Source organism: Cynoglossus semilaevis, chromosome 18 (assembly GCF_000523025.1).
Source record: "Cynoglossus semilaevis isolate Cse_v1.0 chromosome 18, Cse_v1.0, whole genome shotgun sequence".
NCBI lineage: Eukaryota > Metazoa > Chordata > Actinopteri > Pleuronectiformes > Cynoglossidae > Cynoglossus > Cynoglossus semilaevis.
In genome coordinates, this window is record NC_024324.1 from 2258929 (window position 1) to 2271111 (window position 12183).

The 12183-nt window shown below is 42.0% G+C and overlaps 1 protein-coding gene across 1 annotated transcript in view; it reads right to left on the reverse strand.

Annotated features, from left to right (window-relative positions):
- Positions 1-12183, reverse strand: part of atp9b (ATPase phospholipid transporting 9B) — a 32220-nt gene that overhangs the window by 10859 nt on the left and 9178 nt on the right. Inside the window, exons 10-15 of the mRNA XM_008331100.3 lie at positions 10824-10899; positions 9502-9578; positions 5788-5948; positions 5530-5672; positions 4220-4332; positions 2107-2352 (exon numbers count right to left, since the gene is read on the reverse strand). Of these exons, the coding sequence (XP_008329322.1) occupies positions 2107-2352; positions 4220-4332; positions 5530-5672; positions 5788-5948; positions 9502-9578; positions 10824-10899 (816 nt within the window). The remainder of the gene's footprint in view (positions 1-2106; positions 2353-4219; positions 4333-5529; positions 5673-5787; positions 5949-9501; positions 9579-10823; positions 10900-12183) is intronic.

The window sequence follows — 12183 nt, forward strand, 5'->3', positions numbered from 1 at the left end:
CCGAGTGGGTCTTCAGCTGCACACGACTCAACCCTCAATGGCTTCATTTTCAATTTGCTCACTCAAAGGTTGTTATTATACTCTGACCTACAAATTGAAACTTCCTGTTCATACCCCGTCACCCCCCCCCACCCTCCGCCTCCCCCTTTGAGCTCCGTAAAGAGGGGGCTGCCTGTATTTACTTTAACACACATCTGTGTATCATTATCCCAGTGTCTGTGTGTGTGTGTCTGTGTGTGTGTGTGTGTGTGTGTGGGCTCTCTCAGCGCTGCAGAACATCCTGAAGCCGGGCCTTTTAATCTCCTTTATCAGCTCCAAGTGAAACTATTTAAAGCCTTGTCAACTTTGATACCAACGGCACATGAATCAGCCGCGTCGCCACGGTAATAGAAGAGGCTGCAGCACACGCCTTTACGACGCCGGCAGACTGGACTTCAACAACCCCATCAGTCATCCCCACCGTGTTCACCGTGTTCTGCTGATCATGTAAATCAGAGTGGCAGCTCTGCCCCTGAAAAAACAGCAACTGCGGAGCTTGTCGTGATGAAAACCGAGGCCCCGCGCTGTTAAATCCCGCCTCTTAAATGTCACCGACAATTTAAGGCGGGAAAAGGCCCTGGAGCTGCCACTGTTTGGTCAACACCTCCGTAACAAGCTCTAAAACTCATAACAATCACATACTTCCAAAATGTGTAATCAGAAATGTTAATGTCGCCCCCTATTGGCTCCTGCTGCTCATTAAAAAAAAAAGACCACAGTCAACCGCTGTGATCCCGTTTAACCAGTGTCAAAGGTCAAGGTGGGACGCAGGATTACAGTGAACCGCTGTGATCTGATTTTACCCGGGTCAAAGGTCAAGGCGGGACGCTGTTATACGAACCCTGCGGTGACCTTTAGCGCCCGGTTTTCTTCACCTCTTTTATGGCGGCTCATTGGATTAGAGCAGAGAGCCAGGGCTGAGAGAACGATCACCGACACCCACAGAGGAGCAGAGGCGTCAGACAAGAAGTGAGGAGGGAGGGAGGGAGGGAGGGAGAGGGAGGAGGCACGGGGAGAGGGAGGGAGAGGTTCAACAACAATCACAAACCTACAGAGAAAATTAAATATTGATCAATCCCCGCAGTGTCAGAGACAATGAAGACAGGAAAGACAGAGCAGAGATGGAATTAAATATATACATCAAGTCTGGACAGAACAAATGGAAACCAGTGATTGTTCCTCCAACACCTGTTCTCCGCCCGGGTTTGACAACAACAACAACAACAACAGAATGTTAGTCTGACGGTGGCTTCAAGGAGCCTCGGCCAAAACAACGTCAATGACGTGGACACTTTTGTCTGTGAAGGTGAACTCTGTCAAACACTTTAACAGACTCTCCTTCAACTGCTCCATCACTTAAAGTACAAGAGGAGGCCGCATTTGGCCCGCGGGCCTCGAGTTTGATACATGATTTAGAATCACTTATGTCATGGTTTTCCTCCATAAATAGAAACAAGAGTCAAAATTAAGGAAAAAAAGTCAGGATTCTGACTGTTAAGATCTGTAGACTGGACTTGAAGGAGAATAAATTTCCAAATTTAAGAACAAAAATATATATTTTCTGAATTTATGTCTAAAATGTTAGAATAACAAGAAATCTGTGGTCGAAAAAATCAAAACGTAACTGCGGTTGATTGTTAGACAGAACAGTGAGTTCTTTGTGTGTTCTGTCCGGGTCCGTACAGTCATAAACCTCGGCGTTAAATGGAGGAACTACCAAATAAAAATGAGGCTCGGGTGAAGCCCAGGGGGACGCTCTGTGAGCTACATCCTTTCTTCAGTTTGAGCCGTAAATTCTCCAGGAGCAAAGACAGAAAAATGAAGAGCTTAACCTTCAAGAGGAATTCATGACCTTTGACCTACCGCTCGTGAAACGACTGTAATGACAAACTGGGGTTATTTAGGGTCAGGAATAAAACAGTGGGACGAGGAGGAAACGACTCCTGACTCCTCTGACATATTTTAAATGATGACATCCTCAACTTTCAGACCACAGTGTGAAACCTTTGTTTTACACCCGGAGTTTGAGTTCGAGTTTCCAAAAATTTAAACCAGAGACGTACATACCTCATCGGGGCTGGAGGCCTGGTAGGTCCGGTTGTCGTCGCTAAAGTCCTGGTCCGCCTCCGCCGTCTCCGTTTCTGCGTTAGCAGGCGGCTCGTAGACGGGCGTGACGTTGTGGCACAAGGCGATGGCTTTCACGGCCTCGTGGATGCGACTGCTGACGCTCTTGCGAACCTTGGGTGCTGACGACAGCGTCTTCTTCGGTGCAGGTGGTCCACTGGTGTTACCGCTGGAGGACTGGGGTGTGGGCTGTGACGACAACAAGGTGATACGTTAGCAGCCTGATATACAATTGTTTAACAAAAAATGTTTAACAAAATGTATTTGAAGCCAGAAACTGCAAAAGAGCTAAACTAACGTTAGCAGTTTTGAGTCGAAACCCGAAACATTCAATTTTCTCTCTTTTTTTTTTTTCAAATTGTCAATTGTTAAAAGTTATAAAATACAGGTCGTTCATTCAGAACTGGTGCTGGGCCACAAAGCCATTAAAAACGTTAATGTCAACAGATGATTTGTTAATTATAAAGAGCACTCCAGATAAATTAAAAAAAGGAAAACGTCCACAATGTCAAAAACTTTGTCAAAGACACGGCTGAGCGATCCTGCGACCCAGTGGCAGCTGCATTTGTTCTCCACTGAATCATTTCAGCTCTGGCTTATGATGAAGCTTCGGTCCTGCCAGGCAGAAGCAGAAGGACAGTGAGGACACGAGACGGTAAAAGTGGTCGGAAACAAAAGAGAGATTAACACAGATGTCATGGGGTCGCTCTGTCCGTCGGATGTTTTTAATAAAAGGCAACAAAGAGGGAGAAGCTGTCCTATAAAACATTTGTAATAATATTTAAAAAAGAAAATCATCATTTTTATGTTTGGATTCTTTAGTAAACACTCAAAAACTTTACTGTTTTTTGGGGGATCATTTCTTGTTTTGCCTTTTTGCATTTCTGTTGGCACATTTTTAAAATAATGTTTATAGTTCTTTTAAATAATTGAACATTTCCTTTTTAATAACCTTTAGCTTTTTGTGATTTCTTATTGGGTAACTTGTCCGGCACCTCCTTGGTTACTCTGTGTTAGTATCATTTTTGTTTTGGCTACATATTTTAAACACTTTTAAACCTTCTTTGTTTCAGATGCTTGGCCTGGTTTGGATCTTTCAATAAATGTTTTTAATATTTTATTTTTATTTTTTGGGCCAACTTAAAGCTCTTCCCTGATCATTTTCTTTTTGTGAAATTTTTAAAAACGTTTCCTACTTTTTGCATTTTTACTGACCAACTTTGAGCGTTTCTGTAAACACTATTTAGTATTCAGGCTAACTTTTAGCATTTGTTTTGTATATCTGGTTAAGTTTTAGTTACTGTCGCAAGTTTGTTACTAAATCATGCCCATAAGTTATGGCACAGCATGACATTTTGCTGTAAAAGTGTGATTTTGATGCTACAAGGTTTCGCTGCTCAGTGATACAAACATAAAGGAGGAGGGAAAAAAATAAAAAATAAAGGGACCAGTCATTTTTCATTTGCTGAGATTACACATAAGGGTGTGAGGCAGATGGTTTCAGTGTGGACCAGCTGTTCTGGAGCTGGCTGAGTGCAAACAATATCATTCTGTCAGGTCTCCAACCAGATCTGAGGCCCCACCACGTCAGGAAAACACTTACAGTAGAGGGAGTCGCTGAGGGACACACACACACACGTATACACACACGCGGTGTGTGATGAATGAACAATATGGTTTTTCTTTCCTGGAAAAAATAATCGTCCTCACGGCTAAATATAAAAATTGATTAAAGTGATGAGCAGAGAGGGAGGGAGGGAGAAAAGGAGAGAGGGAGGGAGGGAGGGGCGGGAACGAACAGGAAATATCTCACTCACACACAACACACACACACGTCTCTGTCTTCACTCCCACAGTGAATACAAATGTTCTTTCTGTAAGTGACACGTTTGCTTCAGAGGCTAATTTACACTCCGTGCTGACAGAAGGTCGTTTATGAAGCTAGAAATTCAACCAATGGAGAAAAAAAAATCACTTTTTTAAAGACTCAAAAGTAAAAAAAAGTGAAACTAAGTGAAGTGGATTTCGGTCCTGGTACCTGAGACCAGGGACTCACCTGTGCGTAGGACTGGATGATGTGACTCTGGATCTCGTCCATGGTGTCGGTGCCGTAGGACACTGTCCCCAGGTGCAGCCGCCTGAAGACCATTTCATTCTGAGTCAGTGTTCCTGCAGCAGAGACAGAATAATAAAAAAATAATAATAATTTGTTAAACACACACACAACGTAAGAACTGATTCTCCTCTTGACCAGAGGTGAAAACATTAGCTTCAGGAGCCACGGAACAAAAATAGAGATCATAAATAGTAATACACAGGGATGACAATGATAATGATCACTCTCAGCTTGTCCGCAGCCACAATGCATCATGGGACCTGCAGCCTGATGCACCTGAACTAATCTCATTAGCAGTATGGACGACGTGTCCCGTATAATTAGCAGTGGAGACCCGACGCTCCGTCCACAGACAGACAGATAACTGCTCTCCTTCTTCTCCGCGATTCAACCCTCAACCTGGATTAATTGGCCCTACGGTTAATCTCTTCTTACCTAAATCAGTAACAGGAGAGACGGGAGAGAGTGAAGCAGGCTGGGCTTTACCCCCCCCCCCCCCTCCCCCCACCCCCCGCAGTCACCGACATTAGTAAAGAACAGCTATTTGTTCTGAGAGAGATTTAGTCGTCGATAGTGAAGTTGGAGAAGAAGAAATAAACAGGCCCAGATAAGGATGCTCAGGAATTCAAACCCTCGCTTAAACTCTTCCTGTTTGTTCCGTCATGATAACAAAATATATCAGAATTTTTTTTAATTGTTCCTTGGTAAAGTCTAACTTTAGCCTGAGGTATTTTTTAATATGTTTTTTTTCTAGCACTTTACTTTGATAAAAACCTTGTTCTCAGTTAACTCTAAGTTACTTAGTTTTTGACAGTAACTCATTTTCTAATATTTATCATTTCCAGATTCTAGGTAAGTGTGGTAAAGTTTTTTAGCCATCGCTTCTTCTAGTATTTTGACTGAAGTTTAAGCACTAACTTGGAAAATAAACTTAAATCCTTGAGCCATTATTTTTTAGATTTCCATCAACTCAACTAAGTATTAACTAGTTCCGACCAATTATTAAAACGCATTGATGAGATGTTACCTTTCAAATAACTGTTAGCTACGTTGCTAAACCTTAGCAAATATTAGGTATATAATATTAACTTAGGTAAAACTTAGGTAAATATGAACTTTTTGCTTTTTTATTTCTTTGTTCTAAACTGCTTTAGCTTTTAGCTGTCGGCTAATTTGTGTTTACATTTCCATGACCATTTATCTGTCTGTGGTTAACCTTTAGACATTTTTATCATATTCTGAATTCCTACCCGTCTTGTCTGTCAGCAGGTAGACCAGTCGGCCCAGTTCTTCGGGGATGGTGCTGGTTCTGACAACAGTTCCAGGAATGTTCTCATCTTTCATGATCATCCAACCGTACACCGTCTTCCCCATGTCCAGATTCACACGCAAGCTGTGGATTTACAGTAAGGCCGGACGTTCAACAGACAGACCATCAGTAAACCGGTTCACACCGGTCGGGTCAGTTCTCCACAGGTGTGTTTCCGACCACCAGGGTCTTTGGTTACCTGATGGGGATGATGTTGGAGAAGAGAACGGTGAATCTGAAGAGGTTGATGTACCACAGACCCACAAACCCCTGCAGAGCCACCATGACCACAGACAGAACCACCTGGGCCAGAAACAGAGCCTTGGTCAGACGGTTCAGCTGCAGGTCCAGCAGGCCGACCTTTGGAGACAGAAAGGTCAGAGGTCAGTGGTTTTTACTTTATCCAGAGTACAACCAACATACATAGGCAAAACAAGGTAAAACGATAAAAAGATAAAAAAATATTTGGCTACTTTTAGCTTATTTTGAAGCTAAGGTGAAGCTAAGCTAAAAGCTTCTTAAAGTGACAGTACAGCATGAAGCAACGACAATAAATGAAATTCTTCCAACAAAAAAAATCACTTGACAATTTTTATTTATATTTTTTGCTATTTTCTCTGTAAACCAGATTTTCATCGACAAACTTTTATTTCATTTATGTTCTGATAAAACTCTGATAAGTACTTTTTCTTTGTCTTTCATTAGTGTTTTTAAATATATTTTGGTTTTGCTAGAATGTTTTGTTATGAACTAAACCACTTGACTTAAGTCTTCTGAAACATTTGACCAGCTTTCGGGGAACTTTTAGAGACTAAACGCTAAATAAAAGTAATAGTGAGTAAATGATGAAAATACACTTTCTTTCGAGAGCTGAGAGCCATCCTCTACATCTTTGTTCTGGGCTAAAGATGAGCCAAAGTTTACGACCACATTTGTCCACCACCGTGTGTCTAGATGGGAATTAAAAATCTAAAAGTTCTTTTTTGTTTTTTTTTGACAACCTTTTCCACATCTTTAAAACTTTCACCATCTGCTCCTCAAAACCTGCAGCACATGCTAACACAGCCAGAGAAACAAAGAGGTTCTGAGCCGCAGCCTTTTATTATGCAAACCCCGTGTGTTCGGCATAAATAAGTTTATTAGCAGCTCTATTTGGTGGTAAACTACAAACATGTCATGCTGAAGTATTGTGGCTGAATTGGAGGAGCGGTCAAAGGGCCCCGAAACGAGAGGAGGTTCCGTATTGAGGTGGTGAAAAAAAAAAAGAGGCGGGGGGGGGTGAGGAGGGGAGGAGGTCAGAGTTGTCTTATTTTTCAAGTGTATCTCTCAGCCAATGGAGCATGTGGGAAAAAGATGTCAAATAAAGAGAGCGCCCTTCCCCTTTTCTGGCAACAGAGCTGCGTACACAGAGGGCTTTCATCTGACGCACCACGCTTACAAAAACAGCAGAACATAACATTTCTACTCCCTCCAATAAAGGGGAGACTCTGAAAAGGAGGGGGGCAGGAGAGGGGGGAGGGAAAAAAAGGGGGGGAGGAGGAGGAGTTGCATGTATTAAAAAAAAAAGCAGCAGCAAAATTCCTCCACTGACTTAACCACGGGGGTTTCAGGCCAGTGAAGTCCGTTCCCCCCGAGGACGGGGGAGTCCAGTGGGACTGATTTATCACTGGCTGTTAAAACTGTGGAGAAGGAGAGGGTGGTGCCCCCCCCTCCTCCCCTCCCACACACACCCACCCACCCACCGCCTCACTACATGGTTCATGCTTGAGTAATTGAGTAAAATGGAGGGGTTTGGCTGGATTAAAATGAAGAAAAATTAAGACGGGGAATGACGCCCGAAAAGCTCCAACAATGGTCGCTCCGAATTTTTTGAAGGCCTGGTGGAGGATCAGATGAAGTCATTATTCCCCCGGTCAGAGCCGAGACTCAATTACCTCCAGTTGAAGATGTTATCAGTGAACAAAAGTGCTTTTTTTACCCTCTATTCATCAACCAGACCATTGAAGGTGATGAGAATCTGTGTTTTTTTTTTTAACAATCTGAGAAAAAAAAACAGTTACAGCTGGTTTGTGAATTTGACAAAACCAGAAAATATGGGTTTGTTTTTGTTTACGTTTAAACATCAACGCTTACATTTCCTTTTTTGTAGTTTATTTTCTTGGCTAAGTCCTAAACCAGTTTTTTTTGGTCTGTTCTCATCTACCATCTGTCTGATTTTAAAGGTCGACTTCAGTCATTTTAACATTTCCTTGACGAACATTAATTATTCCATTAATTATTAGGTCGACTTCAGTCATTTTAACATTTCATTGACGAACATTAATTATTCCTTTTATGTTTTAGTTTCACGGTGAACATTTTTTCAGCTGATATTTTTAGCTCAATAACATTTCTTCTCCCGTTAACAAATATTTGTGGTTTAAGCTCAGTCGTGAGTGGAGTTGTTTGACATCTGGAGGGTTGTGGGTTCGATTCCTAACTTGTAGTTATTTACCACTACCAGGTGTAGCGTAATGGAATCTGAATACGGTCGTTAGAGCCACTTAACATTTAAAGTTAGTCTCTCACTTATCTGTAGCTTTTTAGCTAAATAATAATTTTGCTGTTGTCCAATCAGCTTCACCCACTGCAAATCAGTTTTGTTCAGAAGCAAATTTTATCGGGATGGAAAATTAACCTGAAATTGGTTTTTCTCAGTGTGGGAGAAAATACGTCTGAACTTTGTTTTTTTTAAATAGAGGCCTCTGTTTTTCTTGACTTTGTTTCGTGTCTCCGCAGAAACAGTGATCCGTCAGAGCAGCAGTGAGACAAAGAGCCAGTCTGCCCCACATCCTGTCAGATTGATCAAGCGCAGCCATTGTCCTGGTCAGTGTCACTACACATTATATGAGGCCAAAACCTTCTTTTGACTTTAGCTGCACTGTATCGACTTTCCCCCTGCAATCTCCAGCCTCCGTATTGGCACTTCTGACATCATCTCCTTGAAATATTGAATTCCTCTCAGCTGGCCAGCTTACACAAAACAGCGGGGCCCTGCAGTTCGACCGGGTCGCATCAGCGTTCTTAATAAAAGCAGCCGGTGTCAAAACTGTGCTGCGGCAAGAGGAGGAGGAGTGTGTCCTGCCAGAGGAGCGCTGCCGGACTAACACCTCTGCTGAAAAATGTCATTTAAATTCTGGGTTAGTTAATTTCCCTTTTGGTTAATTAGCGGCAGGCGCTGACCTTTAGCACTGACGGCCCAACTCTGTCTGAGAGTCAAGGTTAAAGAAGCACCTTGCCGCAGTGATTGATTAGTGATTAGAGGCCGGGGAGCAGAGATGGCAGAGAGGGGAACTACGAACAGATGTTACTTTGTCTGGATGTTTCTCTCTCTGCAGCGTTTACTAAACATCGTGTCCACGTCCATATCAACTGAGGGCCTGGGGTTTTCTTTTTGCAACACCCAATAAAAAAAAACTTACATTTTTTTCAGTACAAAACAAAAGTCAAATTCTATGTAATTTCTTTCTTGTGAATGACAGAATTTTACAATTTTTTGTTCACAGCTTTCCTGTTGGAAAAGCAGAACTTTTTCTAGTCAAATTTATACCATTTAAATTTGGCTTTTATGGCATTGTAATAGGAAACATCAACATTATTATGATTATTTTTTATTATTATCTTCATCATCTGATTGGATTTGGTTGGCTCTGATTGGCTCTCGCCCTCTTTTGGTCCTTCTGAACTTCATCCCTGCCAGTTTTTATAAATTGATTAACGTATGATTAAATTTGTCGTCACCATTTAGCTTGACATAACTTCCTGTTTAGTTTAAGTTTTGTTTAATGTTTAATAATTGGGTCTTGCTGAAAACCTTTCCCACTGAGGAAATCAATCACACACACACATTGTCAGAGTTCTATAAGTCACTCACCTTGATGGTGGTGAAGGAGGTGTTGAGGACACTCCTGGTCTCCTTGCCCGTGTAGACCACCACACCGATCACTGTTCCTGAGCAGCAGAAAAACGACAAAGAAAGTGATGCTGCTCATTAACTCACACACACACACAACTGCAAACGCACCAATACATGTACACACTCATCATGGTCAAGCGTGATGAAGTGCATGATGGGAAACACAATAAGGTTGAGCCCGGACCATCGGACAGGAGTTTAATACGTTTAAGACTCTCAGGGTCTTCGGCGGCCCCCGGTGGAAGCTTGTAAAAGCTGATCAATATGACCCACCCTCCTCCCCCCGCCCCCTATCTTTATTTGCCAATTCATTACAGTGGCTTTATTACAATGGATGAATGGGTCATTAATATTAAATGAGCCTAATGGGAGAGCAAAGGCGTTAATAAACCTGAACACACACACACACACACACACACACAGGAGCAAGTAGTGAGAATAGAACTAACAAAAAGAAAAGGAAAGTGTGGCTCAACCAGTGGTTCCAGCGCGTGAGGATGATTGACAGGTTCAACATTAGACTAAGAGACGACGTAGGAAACACTGAGAACTGAGGATGAAAAACTCAAACATCCCAGAACCAGGAGGATGTGAGGCCTTCAAATATGAAGAATGTGTGTGTGTGTGTGTGTGTGTGTGTGAGAGAGAGAGTTTTTTTTTCTCCCTTCTGCTCAAGGTCAGGCCAGAGGGGAGAGCAACACCACAGATCAATGATGCGGCCGTTCCTGAAAGCGTCACAAACACTCTCAACTGACAAAACTGTTTTCTGTGGGGAGTGTGTGCGTGTGTGTGTGTGTGTCAGGGGAGATCACCTCAACTGTGGGGGGTTTTTTTTTAGACTTGATTTAAGAGCAGGACTTTAGGGTCGATTGAATGTTAGCAGTGTAAAATTAAAATTAAAATAAAATAAAATTCTACTGCAGATTTGGTTCATGTTTGTGTATTTTCTACAGAAGCAGTGCATTGTGGTTAAAAATAAATAAATAAAATGTTCACATGTAAAAGTTTCATCAGGTCATGAAATCCTTGGGGTCAGAGGTCATTAAGGTAACACTGACATCTGGTCACCTGACCATCACAGTTTCCTCAGTAAAGCCGTGAAGGTATGAGGCTGTCAGAGCCAAAATGACTTAAAAAAAAGGTGGGTGTGGCCTCCAGGGGGCATGCATCAAAGAAATCAATCTTTCTCCACTTTTATCAAAAAGATAGAGTTCATGAAATATTCCGTCTTAAATCACGTTCAGTTAAAAAAAAAACGACAGGGATTGAATCAGTCTCACCAGATGCGACGACGGTGCTGGCCCAGAGAGTGTTTTCAATACTCAGACTCTCGTGAATCCTCGGCTCCACGTCTTCCTATAAAACAAACAAACAAAGAAAAGGATTAAAAAGGGAGTTTTAAAGATGTGTTTTTTTTTTGTTTTGTTTGTTTGTTTGCTTTTTAAACCTTGTTTTCTTTACAACCAGTTCCTTTTAGAGTGCCTTGTACTAAAGCCCATGAATCCTAGCCAGTGTCGAAGCAAAGATATCCTCAATGAGGGGAATTTATTTCAGCAATTAGACAAGTGTTAATTGGCACGGCTGAGCGCAGCCCTGCAGCAGATAAGACAAACAAAAGCAGGAGCAGGAGGTCGTGAATTTTGCTTTTAGACCAAATAAAAGAACACTTGTGCCGTGAACGAGGGGGCGATCTTTTTTTAATAAGATCTATGAGAGATCAGGTGCTGAAATCTGTTTCCTCCGTTTCCACTGGGGAATATTCACTAAAAATAAAAATAAATCTCTGACATTTTCCACAAAACACAAATGTCATCAAAAGTATATGTAGTAAAAATATAACGCTTTTCTACATTCAATTCACTCAGTGTGAAACCGGGGCGTATTTAGTTGAACACAATGATCATATTATGTGCAGGAATTGAAGAAAGAAAATCCCAAAAAAGTGTAAAATATAAGTAAAATTTGGATAACGTTGTTTTTGTTTTTAAATATTTGGAGGATGTTTCTCCGTCTACTCTTTGAAGTACGCAGAACAAATCTTTCCTCTGTCTTCAAACCCTTTTCTGTTTCCAGAAATAGTGTTTCTTGTGTTTCAGAATGACTTGGTTTTTTTTTTGTGCCGTTCATTCTCACTGCACCTGACGCAGCCGTGCAGACTGTACCCATACAACAGCTCCTTTATCAATACGTTGACTAGATTTGGCATCCTGATAGAGGCTCCTTTTTAAAAAAACAGTATAGAGAGTGCATGTAGATGAGATTTCAGTGATAAATATGCCCCTGGAGAGCCTCCTGTTTCACCCCCATCTCCTCCCAGCCTCCCCCCCCTCCCTCTCTCCCCTCAGCCCTCTCTCACTTAAATAAAGACGAATGCTGAAAATGGCATGAGTCAGGAGTGCAGGAGTCAAGGCTCCAGTTTCGTCTCGGATGGCTCTCCTGATATGATAATTATGATACCTAAGCAGCCACATCCTGTCACTCCGCTCACACATGGGAAGAGGTGCATGAAAAATGAATGGCAGCTGCAGCGAACGCTTGACCGCTCTGACATTGGCATCGTTACTCAGCGTTCATAACTGCACCGGGGGTCTCACTAAGGACCACAAAAAAAAAAAAAAAAAACAGAAACAAACCACCAAT